This window comes from Mobula birostris, chromosome 1, assembly GCF_030028105.1.
Source record: "Mobula birostris isolate sMobBir1 chromosome 1, sMobBir1.hap1, whole genome shotgun sequence".
Lineage (NCBI taxonomy): Eukaryota > Metazoa > Chordata > Chondrichthyes > Myliobatiformes > Myliobatidae > Mobula > Mobula birostris.
In genome coordinates, this window is record NC_092370.1 from 80,588,573 (window position 1) to 80,606,572 (window position 18,000).

Consider the following 18,000-nt stretch of genomic DNA (forward strand, 5'->3'; position numbering starts at 1 on the left):
GGTCCCATGCCTTCTAACTTTCTGAATAAGCCTACCGTGTGGAACCTTGTCAAATGCCTTACTAAAATCCATATAGATCACATCCACTGCACTACCCTCATCTATATGTCTGGTCATCTCCTCAAAGAACTCTATCAGGCTTGTTAGACACGATCTGCCCTTCACAAAGCCATGCTGACTGTCCCTGATCAGACCATGATTCTCTAAATGCCTATAGATCCTATCTCTAAGAATCTTTTCCAACAGCTTTCCCACCACAGACGTAAGGCTCACTGGTCCATAATTACCCGGACTATCCCTACTACCTTTTTTGAACAAGGGAACAACATTCGCCTCCCTCCAATCCTCCGGTACCATTCCCGTGGACAACGAGGACATAAAGATCCTAGCCAGAGGCTCAGCAATCTCTTCTCTCGCCTCGTGGAGCAGCCTGGGGAATATTCCGTCAGGCCCCGGGGACTTATCTGTCCTAATGTATTTTAACAACTCCAACACCTCCTCTCCCTTAATGTCAGCATGCTCCAGAACATCAACCTCACTCATATTGTCCTCACCATCATCAAGTTCCCCCTCATTGGTGAATACCGAAGAGAAGTATTCATTGAGGACCTCACTCACTTCCACAGCCTCCAGGCACATCTTCCCACCTTTATCTCTAATCAGTCCTACCTTCACTCCTGTCATCCTTTTTTCTTCACGTAATTGAAGAATGCCTTGGGGTTTTCCTTTACCCTACTCGCCAAGGCCTTCTCATGCCCCCTTCTTAAGCTCCTTTCTTGCTTCCCTATATTCCTCAATAGACCCATCTGATCCTTGCTTCCTAAACCTCATGTATGCTGCCTTCTTCCTCCTGACTAGATTTTCCACCTCACTTGTCACCCATGGTTCCTTCACCCTACCATTCTTTATCTTCCTCACCGGGACAAGTTTATCCCTTACATCCTGCAAGAGATCTCTAAACATCGACCACATGTCCATAGTACATTTCCCTGCAAAAACATCATCCCAATTCACACCCGCAAGTTCTAGCCTTATAGCCTCATAATTTGCCTTTCCCCAATTAAAAATTTTCCTGTCCTCTTTGATTCTTTCCTTTTCCATGATAATTATAAAGGCCAGGGAGCGGTGGTCACTGTCCCCCAGATGCTCACCCACTGAGAGATCTGTGACCTGACCCGGTTCATTACCTAGTACTAGATCTAGTATGGCATTCCCCCTGGTTGGCCTGTCCACATACTGTGACAGGAATCCGTCCTGGACACACTTAACAAATTCTGCCCCATCTGAACCCTTGGAACTAATCAGGTGCCAATCAATATTAGGGAGGTTAAAGTCACCCATGATAACAACCCTGTTATTTTTGCGCCTTTCCAAAATCGGCCTCCCAATCTGCTCCTCTGTATCTCTGCTACTACCAGGGGGCCTATAGAATACCCCCAGTAGAGTAACTGCTCCCTTCCTGTTCCTGACTTCCACCCATATTGACTCAAAAGAGGATCCTGCTACATTACCCACCCTTTCTGTAGCTGTAATAGTATCCCTGACCAGTAATGCCACCCCTCCTCCCCTTTTTCTGCCCTCTCTATCCCTTTTAAAGCACTGAAATCCAGGAATATTGAGAATCTGTTCCTGCCCTGGTGCCAGCCAAGTCTCTGTAATGGCCACTACATCATAATTCCATGTATGTATCCAAGCTCTCAGTTCATCACCTTTGTTCCTGATGCTTCCTGCATTGAGGAACACACATTTCAGCCCTTCTACCTTACTGTCTTTACACCGTTTATTCTGCTTCTCTTTCCTCAAAACCTCTCTGTATGTTAGATCTGGCTTTACTCCATGCACTTCTTTCACTGCTCTATCGCTCTGGGTCCCATCCCCCTCGCAAATTAGTTTAAACCCTCCCGAACCATGCTAGCAAACCTACCTGCAAGGATATTGCTCCCCCTCGAGTTCAGGTGCAACCCATCCAATGTGTACAGGTCCCACCTTTCCCAGAAGAGATCCCAATGATCTAAAAATCTAAAACCTTGCTCCCTGCACCAACTCCTCAGCTACGCATTCAACTGCCATCTCCTCCAATTCTTACCATCTCTGTCACGTAGCACTGGCAGCGATCCTGAGGACGTCACCCTTGAGGTCCTGTTCTTCAGCCTTCTGCCTAATTCCCGAAACTCACACTTCAGGACCTCATTCCTCTTCTTGCCTATGTTGTTGGTACCAACATGTATCACGACTTCTGGTTGCTTTCCCTCTCGTATCAGGATGTCGTGCACCCAGTCAGAGACATCCCGGACTCTGGCACCCAGGAGGCAACAAACCATGCCGGTGTCCTTCTCACGTCCACAAAATCTCCTGTCTGCTCCCCTGACTATAGAGTCTCCAATGACGACAGCTCTCCTCTTCTCCATCCCACCCTTCTGCACCACAGGGTCAGACTCAGTGCCACAGGGTCAGACTCAACTTTCAAAGATAGTTGCAGTTTGGAATGCATTATATGAGAAAATACTTCAGCAGGTGCTGTCACAATATTAAGGGAGTATCTGGGTGAGCACTTAATTGCCAAGACAAAGGCAAATGACTAAGTATGAGTAAATGAGATTAATATAGATGGATATTTGAGGGTCAGTATGGATATGGTGGGCTAAGGGCCCATTTCTGTGCTGTATCACTCTTTGTGCTATATCACCATTGTTTTACTTTGTAACTGGTTTGAAACCACAGTGAGACCATTACTCCAAAACAAACTGTTCAAATGTTGATGGTACAGATATTTTTTAAGACAACTTGAAAATGCTTTCTGAAAACCCTAATCAAATAACTTACTAACCAGTGATTTTCTACAGATGGAAAAGATTGCCCACTTGAAAAAAGAACAATCAAAGAGCAAGTCTCGCAAAGCCCGTCGACGACATGGGAATTTGTTACTGGAATTTAACCGAAGACAAAGAAAAAACATTTGGCTGGAAACTCACATATGGCATGCAAAAAGATTCCACATGGTCAAAAAGTGGGGATACTGTTTGGCCAATAAACCGACTATTAAAAGTTATAGAGCGTGCTATCGTGCTATGACACACCAGTGCCTACTTCAGGTACCTTTCAATTGTTTTGTTAAGAATTACACTGTATACAATAAGTGTGTTTCAAAGTCCTTTTTAATGAATAATTTAAAATTTGACTTCCACTATGAATACTGTTTAGCTATTCTAATACCCTGCTTATTCATCAGCTTCTTCCACCTATGACCATTTTAAATCAAAGGAAAGTCTCCTCAGTGATGTATGGGTTGGAGAATTCTTACTGAATCTTGAATGAGTGCCAGCATTGCACAGTTGACTGTTCAATGTCATAATTGGAACGTCTGGACAATGTCAAAATTTATTTCTTCCTGCTTCTCAACTGACCCTAATCTCTTAATCACTGTGATTTTTTACGTAACTTGTATAATCCAGCAATGGCCTTGAAAGCTGTTCACTTTAGAATGTAGAAAGCTGAGTGCACGCGATAAATGAATTTAGTAATAGCTCACAACATAATGTGTTATAATTCATTTATTCTATTTTGATAGGTTTGTGAACCATGTTCAATTCTGCTCCAAAATGATTGATTAATTCTTTTTTTTAATTTTTATTTTTATTGAAGGAATGACACGATACAGAATATATAATGGATTACATTTTCCTCCATTTTGCTTTAGTATCGTACCTCCAAAACAAACCTCCCCCCCCACCCACCCTCCCCGATCATGGCAGCTAATATATCTACAACACAACAATTCACAAATACAAGTACGGACATTTCACAACCGTACCCCCACACTACTTCAATACGACAGCTCATACACATCTGCAACATGTCAGATGATCCAAAATACACTCATATTTACAATTCATCAACCACCCTGTGAGGTAAATTATAAGTGTGTTAAATGGGAGGCAACTTCCTAAGTACAATCAAATGCCCTCAACTAGTAGGTAATTCCTTAAGACTCCCAAAATATGATAAGAAAGGTCCCCATTTCAAATAGAACTTTTTCACAGACCCCCTCAAAGCGAATTTAATCTTTTCTAATTTCAGAAAAAACATTACATCTTTTAACCAAGCAGCAGCAGTTGGGGAGTGGCAGATTTCCAAACCAGCAAAATTCTCCTACTGGCCAATAGCGATGTAAATGCAATGATATTCGACTGGCTTGCATTTAAACCCAAATCATCATCTGCCACACCAAATACAGCTATAAGCGGGCAAGGTCTCAGTGTCACCCCCAAAACCTCACTGATAATTTTAAAAACCAGTGCCCAATAGTCATCAAGCCGAGGGCATGACCAAAATGCATGTACTAAACCAGCCGGAGAGAAGGAACACCTGTCACAGCCAGCGTCTGTCCCAGGGTATATGTCTGCAAGTCTGGCTTTACTTAAATGTGCTCTGTGTAAAACTTTAAATTGTATGAGCCCCAGTCTAGCACATGATGATGAGAAATGAACCCTATTCAATACTTTTGCCCAATATTCTTCCGCAAGGTCCATACCGAGGTCGTCCTCCCACCTACTCTTAGTTTTGTTTAGATCTTGAACTCCCAAAGACATCAGCTGAGACTATAGTTCAGAAATCAGCCCCTTATTGTTAAAGCTAAGAGTGAATTTTTCCCATAACATAGCAGGTGATAGAACAGGAAAAGAGGGAAATTTTTCCTTGACAAAGTGGCGAATCTGCAGGTATTTTAAAAAAATGATTATGCGGAAGGCCATACTTACCACGCAGGTTATCAAAACTATCAAATATGTTATCAGTATACAAATCCTTAATGCGCATAAGACCGTTCAAACCCCATTGTCTAAAAGCTGAATCGAATGTGGAGGGAGGAAATAAATGGTTTTTATGAATGGGGCCCAAAACTGAAGCTGATATGAACTTAAAGTGGCAGCAAAATTGATTAAAAATTTTGAGGGTGGAGAGCACGACCGGGTTAGATGTGAATTGAGAAGATTTCAATGGTAAGGAAGAATACACCAAAGCTGGGAGAGACGGTGAATGGCAAGACCATGACTCAAGCAGGCACCAGATTATATCTGGCTGGTGAAGCCAAAATAATACTTTTTGAATGTTCGATGCCCAGTAATAATGAATAAAGCTGGGAAGACCCATTCCACCTACGTCACGACCTCTTTGAAGAATGCGCTTATTAACCCTTGGGACCTTATTTTCCCAAATAAGGGAGGTTATAGCTTGATCAACTGATTTAAAAAATAACTTAGATAAGAAAACTGGCAAACACTGAAACAAATAGAGAAATCTAGGAAGTATAGTCATCTTCACTGACTGAATTCTCCCAGCTATAGTAAGGGGTAATCTGCGCCATCTCTTGAAATCAGCCTTCATTTGGCTAACCTGAGGCCTGTAGTTAGCTTCAAACAGAGATGTAAAAGAGCGAGTAATATGTATTCCTAGGTATACAAAATCATCTTGAGATAAAGGAAAGGGCAAGGATTCCTGTCGGATCTGTAGGGCCAAGTTATTAATAGGAAAGCATTTGCTTTTTTGAAAGTTCAGTTTATAGGCAGAGAAGGCTCCAAATTGACCTAATAATGACACAATAGCAGGACTACTACCTATAGGGTCACTAACATAAAGTAAGAGGTCATCAGCGTATAGGGAAACACGGTGTTCCATGTCCCCTCTTCTAACACCTTGAAATAATGTAGTTGACTTAATTGCAATAGAAAGGGCTCAATTGCAATTGCAAAAAGAAGAGGGGACAGTGGGCAGCCTTGGCGAGTGCCACGTGTTAATGGGAAATAGTCAGATCGAAAATAATTTGTCTGTATACACGCTAAAGGCGAGTGGTATAATAGCTTAACCCAAGCTATAAATATTCTGCCAAATCCAAATTTCTCCAAAACACTAGATAAATATACCCATTCCACTCTATCAAATGCCTTCTCCGCGTCCAAGGTGCTAACAACCTCTGGACTTGGAGAATCACTCGGTGAATAAACCACATCAGCCAGTCGACGGATATTAAAAAAAGAATAGCGATTTTTAATAAAACCTGTTTGATCATCTGAAATTATCTTGGGAAGGGGCCGTTCTAAACAACATGCAAGCACTTTAGCCAAAATTTTCACATCTACATTCAAAAGTGAGATGGGGCGATATGATCCACATTGAGTCGGGTCCTTGTCCTTTTTAAGAAGTAGTGAAATAGCTGCCTGTGAAAGAGAAGGGGGTAAGGAGCCATTCTCCAAAGATTCCTGAAACACTTTTAGAAGGACCGGTGTGGGCTTATCCTTAAATTTCTTATAAAATTCTATTGGATAACCATCAGGACCTGGAGACTTACCACTCTGCATAGCCATAATGGCATTATTAATCTCTTCCTGCCCAAGAGCCCGATCTAGGTTCTCCACTTCCTCTGGTTCAAGAGTTGGTATTTCCAAATTATCTAAAAAGCGTTCCATATTTGTTTTATCTGAGGGGAACTCTGAGGCATACAGAGAGGAATAAAAAGTTGCAAAGATGTTATTAATCTCTTTTGGATTGCTTGTCAGGTTCTGGTGCATGTCTCTTACCTGGGGAATAAGTCGTGATGCAGCTTGACGTTTCAACTGATGAGCCATAAGCCGGCTCGCCTTGTCACCATATTCATAATAGAGGCCACGTGTCTTAAGAATTAATTGTTCTGATAGGTTTGTAGATAGAAGATTAAACTTCGCTTGCAAATCAACCCGGCTTTTATATAATTCCGCAGTGGGTGCCTCAGAATATTTTCTATCCAGGTCCCAAATAGATTTCAATAACACTTGCATTTCCTTCCTACGCTCTTTATTGGCATGTGAAGTATAAGATATTATTTGACCCCTCAAGTAAGCTTTTAAAGTTTCCCAAAGTAAAGGGTACGATACCGACTCAGTTTTGTTAGTCTCGAAGAATGTGTCAATGTTAGCCGATATATAACTACAAAATTTCTCATTAGAAAGCAAAAGGGGGTTAAGTCTCCACAGAGGCCGTTCTCTAACGTTTAAAGGAAAACATAGGTCCAGTTTCACGGGCGAGTGATCAGATATAACTATAGCAGTGTATTCAATTTGCCTAATCATAGGTATCAAGGAATTATCTATAAAGAAATAGTCTAGCCTGGAATAGGAGTGGTGAACATGAGAGAAGAAAGAGAATTGCCTAACTGATGGATTCAAAAATCTCCAAGGATCCATATAACCATTTTGTTGCATAAACATCGAGAAGGCCTTTGCCATACCAGAAAATGTTCCCCTAGGGCAAGACCTATCAAGCAGTGGGTCAATAGCACAGTTCAAATCTCCGGAAAAGATTAGCTTATGTGTATTCAGGTTTGGTATTAATGACAAAACCTTATTTGCAAATTGGACATTGTCCCCATTAAGAGCATAAACATTTACCAAAATAACAGGTATCTGAAAGAGAGAGCCAGAGACTATAATAAAGCGACCATTAGGGTCACTGATTACATCAGATGGTATGAACTGCATTCTTTTGGTGATTAATATTGCCACCCCCCTGGACCTACTATTAAATCTGGAATGAAAAACCTGACTAATCCATGCTTTACGAAGTCTATTATGGTCCTCCACTCTTAAATGTGTCTCTTGTAGAAATAGTATATCTGCTTTTAATTGTTTCAGATGAGAGAAAACTTTAGCTCTTTTAACCGGACCATTGAGCCCCTTTACATTCCAAGAAATAAACCTCACAGGGTGGCCTCCATCAGCAGCACTCACGTTAACCATATCAAAAGGCACACACAGCCTACAATCCAAAACAGTGCAAGGGTATAAGTTGCACACAATAACGCACAATGAAAAGAAAGTCTGGTCAATCCGTAACACACAAAAGAATAAACTGCCATGGTAATCCCCCAAAACACTCCTCATCCCTTTACACAAACAAAAAAACCCAATTAACCCCCGAAACCTAGATCTACCTCCCCAATTGAGGATGATCGCAGGCAGTACCCAACAAAAAACTTCCAAGGTGTTCCCCATACAACCCAACTTTCAATCTAATCTCGGGTGGCTCCCCTCCTTAAAATTTATCCTATCACTTATACTACCTTTAATATAACATATAGGCTAAAGATGACACAGGTCAAGCTAAGCATTAAAAACAAAAAAAAACACACTGGGCAACTTAAACACCCGAGATACTAATCCCAAATATTTACATTTTGCTGGTTGAAAGTTTTTGTTAATCAGTTTTGGCAGCATAGCAGTTCAACCCGATCACGTTCCACAAATTAAACTGGAAAAAATGAACAAAGAAGTGGATTGTGAAAATTAACAGTTTGCTTCGGCATGAGACCCCTTCCATGCTGCATGAATAACCTTAAAAAAAAGTCATTGCTCTTCTCGTTCTTCTTCTCCCCAGCGCAAATGGTAAAACTCTTTGGCCGCCTCTGGTGTATCGAAATAATGCTTTTTACCTTCATGCATGACCCGGAGCTGGGCAGGATATAAGAGGCCAAACCTGACCCCTTTCCCGTAAAGCAGGGATTTCACCTCCTTGAAAGCTGCTCGTTTTTTACCCAGCTCCGCACTAAAATCTTCATAAAAAAACACGCGGTGTCCGCGGAAATACAGCTCCTGCTTCCGTCTGTTGATGATGCGTTGCTTATCTTGAAAGGAGTGAAAGCAAACCAGGAACATTCTTGGTCTCGTTTGCTTGGCTCCAGAGACACCGGATGGTTTACGTCCGACTCGGTGAGCACGCGAAAGTACGAGAGGACTTGGGAAAAAATCTGTCCCCAGCACTTCGTCAAAAAACTCGGTCATAAATTTAACAGGGTCCGAACCTTCCAAATTTTCAGGAATGCCGACCACTCTCAAATTGGATCTCCGTGACCGATTTTCGAGGTCATCTAGCTTTCCCTTCAGAAATGCGTTTTCGCTCTGCAACGCTGCAATGGCGGCTTCGGCGCTCACCATTTGGTCACTGTAATCATTCAGGCCGTCTTCAACCCCACGAATGTGTTCGTCGTGTGTCTCGTAAGCAGACATAATTTGTTCCATGGTAGCAGTCACTGGTGATAAAGCATCTTCAAGTTCTCTTTTTAGGGCAGAATGCACCGCTTGCGTCATGTCAGTAATAAGTACTAAACGAAGCCTCTCCAAGTCATCGGGTAGCACAGGTCCGGGTCCAGCTCCAGCAGCGTGCAACGGCGCCATTACTGTAACATCTGCCTTCTTGCTCGAGGCTTCGCTATCTTTTTCCTCAGTTTTACTTCGAAGGTACATTCTACTTGCCATTTCAATGTCCAGCTATGTCCCGCGTTGTTCACAATGGTAAATATCCAGTTATCTCGAGCATATGGCAAAGATAAACAGGTAGATTTTCAATAAAAATCGGGAGCCACAATCACACGCACCAACTCACTCCATACTCGACCCCGGAAGTCCCCCCGATTGATTAATTCTATTGGAGACTACATTTGGAGATTGTCCATTGCTGTTTTGTCCAAAAAAGGTGCACTGTCTGAGACCAGAGTAAATTTTCTTTTTTAATCATACTGTTGCCAGTTAGGTAATGTGGCTAATTTGTGATTGTGTACTATGATTCAATTAAGAGGGAATGTTTGTCACTAATTAAATTGCTTGGACTTTTCTTTCTTATTTTAGAAGTATAGAACTATGCAAGAGTCTTAGTCTAATTCTCATATGGGCCTCTATTGTAGACTTAGAGTTGGAAGGGGGCAGGGAGAAGGGAATCATGGTTGGGAAAAGGGAGAGGAGAGGGAGCGGGAAGCACCTGAGAGACATTCTGTAATGATCAATAAACCAATTGTTTGGAATCAAGTTACCTTGCCTGGTGTTTCAGGGTTGAGTGTGGCTGCACTCACACCACTGGCACTCCTTCTCTACCACTTGTCCCACACCCCTCCCGCAGTGCTCCATCCTCACCACCCCAAACATCCTTTGCTCCTGCCAGATTTACAAACTGGCTCTCTGCTCCACATTGAGAAATACAGTACTATGCAAGTCTTAGACACCCCTAGCTATCTTATGTGCCTAAGACTTTTGCACTGTATATTTTTCTAATTTAACTTAAATTTCTTATTAAAAATGAAACTATGCTAAAGAATTATAGATATACCAGATCAGTATCATTTTATTATTGTATATTTTAGTTCAAAGAATAACTTTGAACTGGTCAACATGTTGTTTAAAGCTTTATGTACTGGGAGCTTTTGGTCATAGTTTTCACTCGGAGCCTTAGCATATTTGTATGAAAATCAAAATTGACATTCAGCAAATCATCCGTCACAAGTCCTGCTAGACCCAACAAGGATCCACCACCAAACATCTGTTTCCTTCTGCAGTCCCTGCTTAAAACTCATTCGCAGCTATATGTCACTTTCCCATCCAAGTGTAGGAGGGGCAACGCCAATTCTTTCAGCTCTTTCCCCCCACCATCTCAACATCTAAACTGTTCTTCCAAGTAAAGCAGCAAATCACTTGCACTTTCTCCAATCTACTGTTCTGCATACAGTGTTCACAATGTGGCCTCTACATCGGAAAAACAAAGCATAAGCTGGGTAATTATTTTGCAGAACACCAGCACCATTAAGCTTTCATCTGCCTGCCATGTTCATTTATCATCCTGCTTCTATTCTGACATTTCTGTCGATGACATCCTGTGCTGTTACAACAAAGCCCAAGACAATTTTGAGGAACAGCATCTCAACTTTCATTTAGGCATGTTGCAGCCAACAGGACTCAATATCAAATTTTTCAACTTTAGTTAACTTTTTATGATAACTATTCATTTTTGTCTATCATTAATTTGGTTCAGCTTGTCCATTATTTTCCTTTGGTATTGCCTGACTTGTGCATGTCCCAAGCCTTAATATTAACAGAGCACAAAGAAGATTAATTTGATTTTAACTGCCCCTTAATTCCCATATTAGTCATCCTTTGAATCAGATGCAGTGGATAGAGGGGAACAGATGGACATTATTTACTGGGATTTCCAGAAGGCATTCGATAAGGTGTTGCGTAAAAGACTTATCCATAAGATGAGGATGCATAGAGTTGGAGGTGATGTGCTAGCATGGATAGAGGATTGGTTAACTAATAGAAAGCAGCGAGTTGGGATACATGGGGTGTAACTCTGGTTGGCAGTCAGCGGTGAGCAGTGTGCCTCAGGGGTCAATGATGGGCCCGCAACTGTTCATGATATACATTAACAATCTGGAAGAGGAGATGAGTGCAGTGTATCTAAGTTTGCTGATGATACTAAATTGAGTGGAAAAACAATTGTGCTGAAGATATGGGGAGTCTGCAGAGAGATATAGATAGGTTAAGTGAGCGGGCAAGGGTCTGGCAGATGGAGTACAATGTTGGTAAATGCGAGGTCATCCACTTTCGAAGCAAAAATGAAAGAGCAGGTTATTATTTAAATGGTATAAAATTGCAGCATGAATCACTGAAGGTTGGTTTACAGGTGCAGCAGGCTGTCAAGAAGGCAAATGGAATATTGCCCTTCGTTGCTGGAGGGATTGAATTTAAGAGCAGGGAGTTTGCACTGCAACTATACAGGATACCGATGAGGCCGCACCTTGAGTACAGCGTGCAGTTCTGGTCTCAGGCTTACTTGAGGAAGGATATACTGGCTTTGGAGGCAGTGTAGAAGGGGTTCACTAGGTTGATTCCAGAGATGAGGGTGTTAGACTCTGAGGAGAGATTGAGTTGCCTGGTACTGTTCTCACTGGAATTCAGAAGAATGAGAGGGGATCTTATAGAAACATATAAAATTATGAAAGGGATAGATAAAATGGAGGCAGGAAAGTTGTTTCCACTGGTAGGTGAGGCTAGAACTAGGGGACATAGCCTCAAGATTCAGGGGAGTAGATTTGGGATGGAGATGAGGAGGAACTGTTTTTCCCAGAGAGTGGTTAATCTGTGGAATTCTCTGCCCAATGAAGCTGTGGAGGCTACCTCAGTAAATATATTTAAGACAAGGTTGGATAGATTTTTGCGTAGTCGGTGAATTCAGGGTTATGGGGTAAAGGCAGGTAGGTGGAGATGAGTCCATGGCCAGATCAGCCTTGATCTTATTGAATGGCAGAGCAGGTTCAATGGGCCAGATGGTCCACTCTGCTCTTATTTCTTATGTTCTTTCTCAGCCTATCAGAGTAAATTTCTTTGCTCCACTCAGCTCCTTTCTGCTATCTAAAACTAATTTGTCTCCCAGTTCTGAAATGTTATTCATTTCTATTTCTACAGATGTTTTCTGATCTGAGTGTTATCAGCATATTCTGCTTTATTTAAACATATTCATATATTTTGTATATTTGTCTTACAGGATTTGTCTTACTATTGCTGTTTGGAACTGAATGGAACACAGGACAATCTCTTGAAGGCTTTGGCACCTTTGAGCAGCAGAGAAGCGGGTATTTTTATCACTATTCTTAAATCCAAATTAAAATTTCAGACATTCTTTTTCTTTTGTTCTTTAGTTCCTTGAGTGATGATGGCCTTGCAGAATGCCTCCAGTCTTTCAAATGTTTTTTTTTTGACACAGTTGTTAGCAGATATACTTTGCAGTATATGTATGACAGGCTCCATAGTTTATGGGTAGCAGCTGGTAGCTTTGGGTGTCTCGTTAAAGATGTAGGAATTCTATCAATCTTAACTGAATCCACGTAGTTTTTGATTAATAATACAAATTTTTTTTTGTACTTGTTAATACTGTTTTTGCCACAAATGAACGTCAGTTTAAATAAATGGTGTCTTTTGCCATATGCCAGAGCAAAGTGAGTTTAAGGTGCTTGTACACTCATGGAACATCACAACACAGAAACAGGCCCTTTAGAACATTTAGTCCATGCTGACCTGATTCTCTGCCTAGTTCCATTTACTTGCACCCAAACCATATCCTTCTAAACCCATTCCATCCATGTACTGTACCTATCTAAACTTCTAACTGTTGCAGCTGAGCCATCGTCTATCAAATCCAAAGACCTGTATCACTTTTGAGTAAAGAAGTTTTCCCGCAGGTTGGGAAGTGCATCCAACTTTGGCTCCTGACTGACAAGGTCAATGAACTGGAGCTGAGTGTATTCAGGACCAAACAAGAGACTGAAAACATCTCAAATGAGACATTTACTGAGGTGGTCACACCCACAGTGCAGGCTTCAGACAGTGGGTAAGTGACCAGTAGGAGAAGTAAGGGGAGAAAGCAGTCAGTACAGGGTTCCCCTGTGGCCATTTCCTTCAGCATCAACTATACCCTTTTGGATAATGCTAGGGGGAAATGACCTATCAAGGCACAGCAGCAGCAGCCAGGCCAGCGGCACTGTGGCCAGACCTGAGACTCTCCAGGCAAGGGACAGATAGTTTGAAGTGTGTGTATTGCAATGTTGAGAGTATTATGGTTTAAGATAATGAACTGAGAATATGGACTTTTTCGGGCTTATGGTTTTTATGTTGTGTTTTTTATCACCCGTTCCTTTTCCATTTTGTTGCGTGAGGAGAGGGTATTTGGGGGTTGATGTTTTATAGGTTTTTTTTGCAGGGGAGGGGTTGATGTTCCTATTCTGTTTTGTGTGAAAGGAGGGATTTTAGTGGTTTGGTCTTTTGTTTGTGTGTATATGGGGAGGGGGGTATGTTTCTCTCTGAATTACTTTTATGTTCTTTCTTTGTTTCGTGGTTATCTGGAAAAGGCGGATTTCAGAGTTGTATAGGGATACATGCTTTGATAATAAATGAAATTTTAAACCTTTTAGAGCATGGATCAGTACATGGAACTATGATGTTGTTATTACAGAGACTTGATTGAGAGAGGGATAGGGATGGGTGTTTTAGAAAAGAGAGGGGTAAAGGGGTGAGGGGGAGAGCTGCATTACTAATCGGGGCAATATCACAGCTGCACCCAGAGGATACATAATGGAGGGCTTAAATATAAGGTTAGAACTCAAAAATAGGAAAGACGCAATCACTGATTACAGAACACTAATCACCAGGACATCGAGGAACAGATATGCAGGCAGATTAGGGAAAAGTGTTAAAACAATAGGTTTGTTGCATGGGGAATTTCAACTTCTTGAGTATAAACTGGGACCTCATTTGTACAAGAGTTTTAGATGGGGCAGAGTTTGTTCAGTGCATCCAGAAGGATTTCTTAAATCAGTATGTAGATAGTCCAACAAAAGGAGGGGCTCTGCTGGACCTGGTTTTGGGTAATAAGCCTGGCATGGTGACCATCCTTTCTCTGGGTGAACAGTGAGGGAACAGTAAGCCCAACTGCTTAAGTTTTAAGAAAGCTATAGATAAGGGTCACTATGGACTTTGTGGGAGGGTATTAAATTGAAGCAGGGCAAGTTATTAGAGCATTAGGCAGGAACTAGGGAGGGTTAATTGGAAACAGCTGCTTTTGGGCAAGGCCACATCTGACATGTGGAGGGTTTTTAAAGTCGGACTGCACAGTGTACAGGAGCGGTATCTTGCAGTCAGAAGAAAGGACAATGATGACAAGGTAAGAGAACATTGGATGTTGACAGAAGTGATGAATTTAGTCAAGAAGAAAAAGGGAAACTATGCAAAGTTTAGGAGTCTTGAATCAAGCAATCCTTGAGGATTATAAATAAGCCAGAAAGTAACTCGAGAGAATTGGGAAAGCCAGGAATGGCCATGCAAAGTCCTCGACAAGTAGGATTAAAGAGAATCCCAAGATATTCTATACATACATGTAGGGCAAGTAGAAAACTAGGGAGAGGGTGGGACCGCTCAAAGATAAAGGAAACATTTCCTTGGATGCAGAGGATGTGTGTGAGGTCATTAATGAGTACTGTACATCAGTATTTCCCAAGGAGGAGGATGGTCAGTGCTGAGGGTATTGATATGCTAGGGCATTTTGAAGTAAAGAAGGAGGATCTGTTAAAGAGCATTAAGGTGGATAAGTCCTCAAGCCCTGATGGGATATACACCATGTTATTGAGAGAGGCAATAGAAGAGATTTCTGGGACCTTGACCAATATCTTCATGTTGTCTCTTGCCACAAGCAAGGTCATGGAGGACTTGCAAATAGCTAATGTTGTTCCATTATTCAAGAAGGGAACCAAGGATAATCCTGGAAACTATAGATCACATCAGTAGTTTATGAGCATTTGGACAACCATGGCCTAATTAGGGAGAAACAGCATGGCTTTGTGCGAGTGAGAAATGTCTTACTAACGTGATGGAGTTTTTGACAATGTGACAAGGGTGATTGATGAAGGTACAGTCGTGGATGTTGTCTGCATGGAGTTTAGTAAGGCATTTGACAAGGTCCCTCATGGGAGGCTCATCCAGCAGATTAAGATGTATGGGATCCATGGTGAATTGGCCATTTGGATTCAGAACTGGTTTGTCCATAGAAGACAGAGGGTAGTGGTCAAAGGGACTTATTCTGGCTGGAGGTTTGTCATTGGTAGTGCTCCACAGAGATCTGTACTGGGATGTCTGTTCTATGTGATATATGTAAATGACCTGGATGAAAATGTAGATGGGTGGGTTAGTAAGTTTGCAGACAATATGAAGATTGGTTGGCTTGTGAATAGTGTGATAGTTTGGCAAATAATGCAATGAGATATAGGCCAGTTGCAGATATGGGTGCAGAAATGGCAGATGGAGTTTAACTTGGCCAAATGTGACGTGTTGCACCTTGGAAGGTGCAACAGTGTGATGAGCACAGGGATCTTAGGGTCCAAGTTCATAGCTGTCTGAAATTGGCCACACAGGTTTATAGGGTGGTTAAGAAGGCATATGACATGCTTCCTCTTGCCTTTATTAGTTGAGGCACTGAGTTCAAAAGTGAGGAAGTTATGTTGTAGCCTTATAATTGCATACAGTTCTGGTCACCCCATTATAGGAAGAATGTCAAGGCTTTGGAGAGGATGCAGAAGAGGTTTACCAGGATGTTGCCTGGATTAGAGGGCATGTGCTATATCAAGAGGTTCAACAATCTTTGGTTGTTTTCCCTGGAGCAGCATAGGCTATGGAGAGATCTGATAGAGGTTTATAAGATTGAGATGCATAGATAGAGTAGACAGGTAACGTCTAATTTCAAAGAAGATGTTAGGGGCATGGAGTGCACTGCCTGTGGTGGTGGTAGAGGCAGAAGCATTAGAGACTTTTAAGAGACATTTAGATAGACACATGAATGTGAGGAATATGGAAGGATATGGACACTGGGCAGTCAGAAGAGATTAGTTAGCCATTTGATTAGTGATTTAATTGGTTTATTACAACATTGTGGGCCAAAGGGCCTGTTCCTGTGCTGTATTCTTGTATGTTCTAGATCAGGGGTCCCCAACCTTTTTTGCCCCGCAGACCGGTTTAATATTGACAATATTCTTGTGGACGGGGGGGGGGTGCGGGGGCAGGGGAGGGGTGTTAATCACAACCGGAATATAGGTGATAAGTCAACTATAAGTCACTTATAAGTGGCTAATACACTCAATTTAGTTTCTAAAAGGGTTTATGTAATGAATTTAATATTAAACGCACAGCACATATTTTCCTTGCATGAATATAGTGATAAGTCAATTAGACAAGTCACTTATAAGTCAATAGCATCATAATATTTTAAGTAACGTTTGGATATTAAACATACAGTGCATATTTTCCTCGTATGAACATATAAGATCATTGCAACACACCAATATTGCTGAATCAGTGGGAGCCCTGGGCTTGTTTCCCTGCAACAAGACAGTCCCATCGAGGGCTAATGGGAGACAGTGATACTCGACGGGGGTTCCTTATATCCAGTCTATTCCGCAGTTTAGTTTTCATTGCATTCATTATTGCAGAAAACTCGGCTTCGCAGCGATATGATGTTGGAAATGGAAGCAATGTTTTCAGTGCTTTCGTGGCTATCTTGGGATATTCAGCCTTGACTTTGATCCAGAATGCCGGCAGAGATGTTATGTCAAACATACTTTTCAGCCCACCATTATTTGCAAGATCGAGGAGTTGATCTTTTTCCCGCACTGACATGGATGATTCACCGGGGACATTCACAAATGGGTCATGGACCCATTCCTTTGCACGTCTTGGGTCACTGATGACCTCGCGTGCGTTCAAGTTCAACAGTGGTCGTGACGGAATGAGGAAAGGTGCAGCCGTCTCATATCGTTTCCTCGTGACCCGGTAGCACATGGCTTTGCGGCCCGGTGGTTGGGGACCACTGTTCTAGACTCCCCTTAAATATTTCACCTTTCACCCTAAGCCTTTGACCTAGTCTGATCATGAGGGGAAAAAGTCTCTACAAGGAGATGAATAGTTTGAATTGCTGCACCTCTACTCGCAATGCCTGATTTGTTGATTTTCTCTCTCTCCCTCACTTGTACACTGGAGGTGGTTAAATGGTCTGTACCATCTTTTACTGAAATTTGGAGCGACATTCCAACTGCTCTACCTCCCTGGTCAGAAGCATTTGCCTTAAAGTAAAAAGTGTAATGCCCTTAAATTAATGGGTTTATTTGTACTGAATGCCTTTGTGACCTCAATTTTATACCCGGCCGTGTATCTTGCTGCATCTGTGTAACTTCAGTTCCACTCCTCTCCATTAATCCGAATCAAGTTTGCAGAATAACATTTCACTGTTTTTATATGATGTGAATTTTGTTTTGTGGCAGCAGGACAGTGTAAAGACATAAAATTCTTAAGAATTAGAAAGTAAATAATGCTAAATTAAGGAATAATGAGGTAATGTTCATGAAACGTTCAGAAACCTGATGGAGGGGAAGGAGCTGTTCCTTAATTGTCGAGTACGGGTCTTCAGGTTCTTCAAGTTCCTATGCTTTCTCCCCGATGTGAGTAACGTGAACAGGCTGCGTCCTAAATTTGAGGGTCCTTAATGATACTTCATTTCCTGTTTTACCCAAATAACTCTGCTTTTTTGACTTGCCATTTAGAATATCACATGTTTGGGATTATTTGACAATTGCACATGATAATGAAAGGAATAAGTTTGTTTATGTGTTGC

At 41.7% G+C, this 18,000-nt stretch overlaps 1 protein-coding gene across 3 annotated transcripts in view; it reads left to right on the forward strand.

Moving 5' to 3' along the window:
• pop1 (POP1 homolog, ribonuclease P/MRP subunit) overlaps positions 1-18,000 on the forward strand; it is a 72,892-nt gene that overhangs the window by 14,976 nt on the left and 39,916 nt on the right. For all 3 annotated transcript variants that reach the window (XM_072257994.1, XM_072257985.1, XM_072258003.1), the window contains 2 exons: positions 2,844-3,092; positions 12,337-12,424. In XM_072257994.1, coding sequence (XP_072114095.1) covers positions 2,844-3,092; positions 12,337-12,424 — 337 coding nt within the window. The remainder of the gene's footprint in view (positions 1-2,843; positions 3,093-12,336; positions 12,425-18,000) is intronic.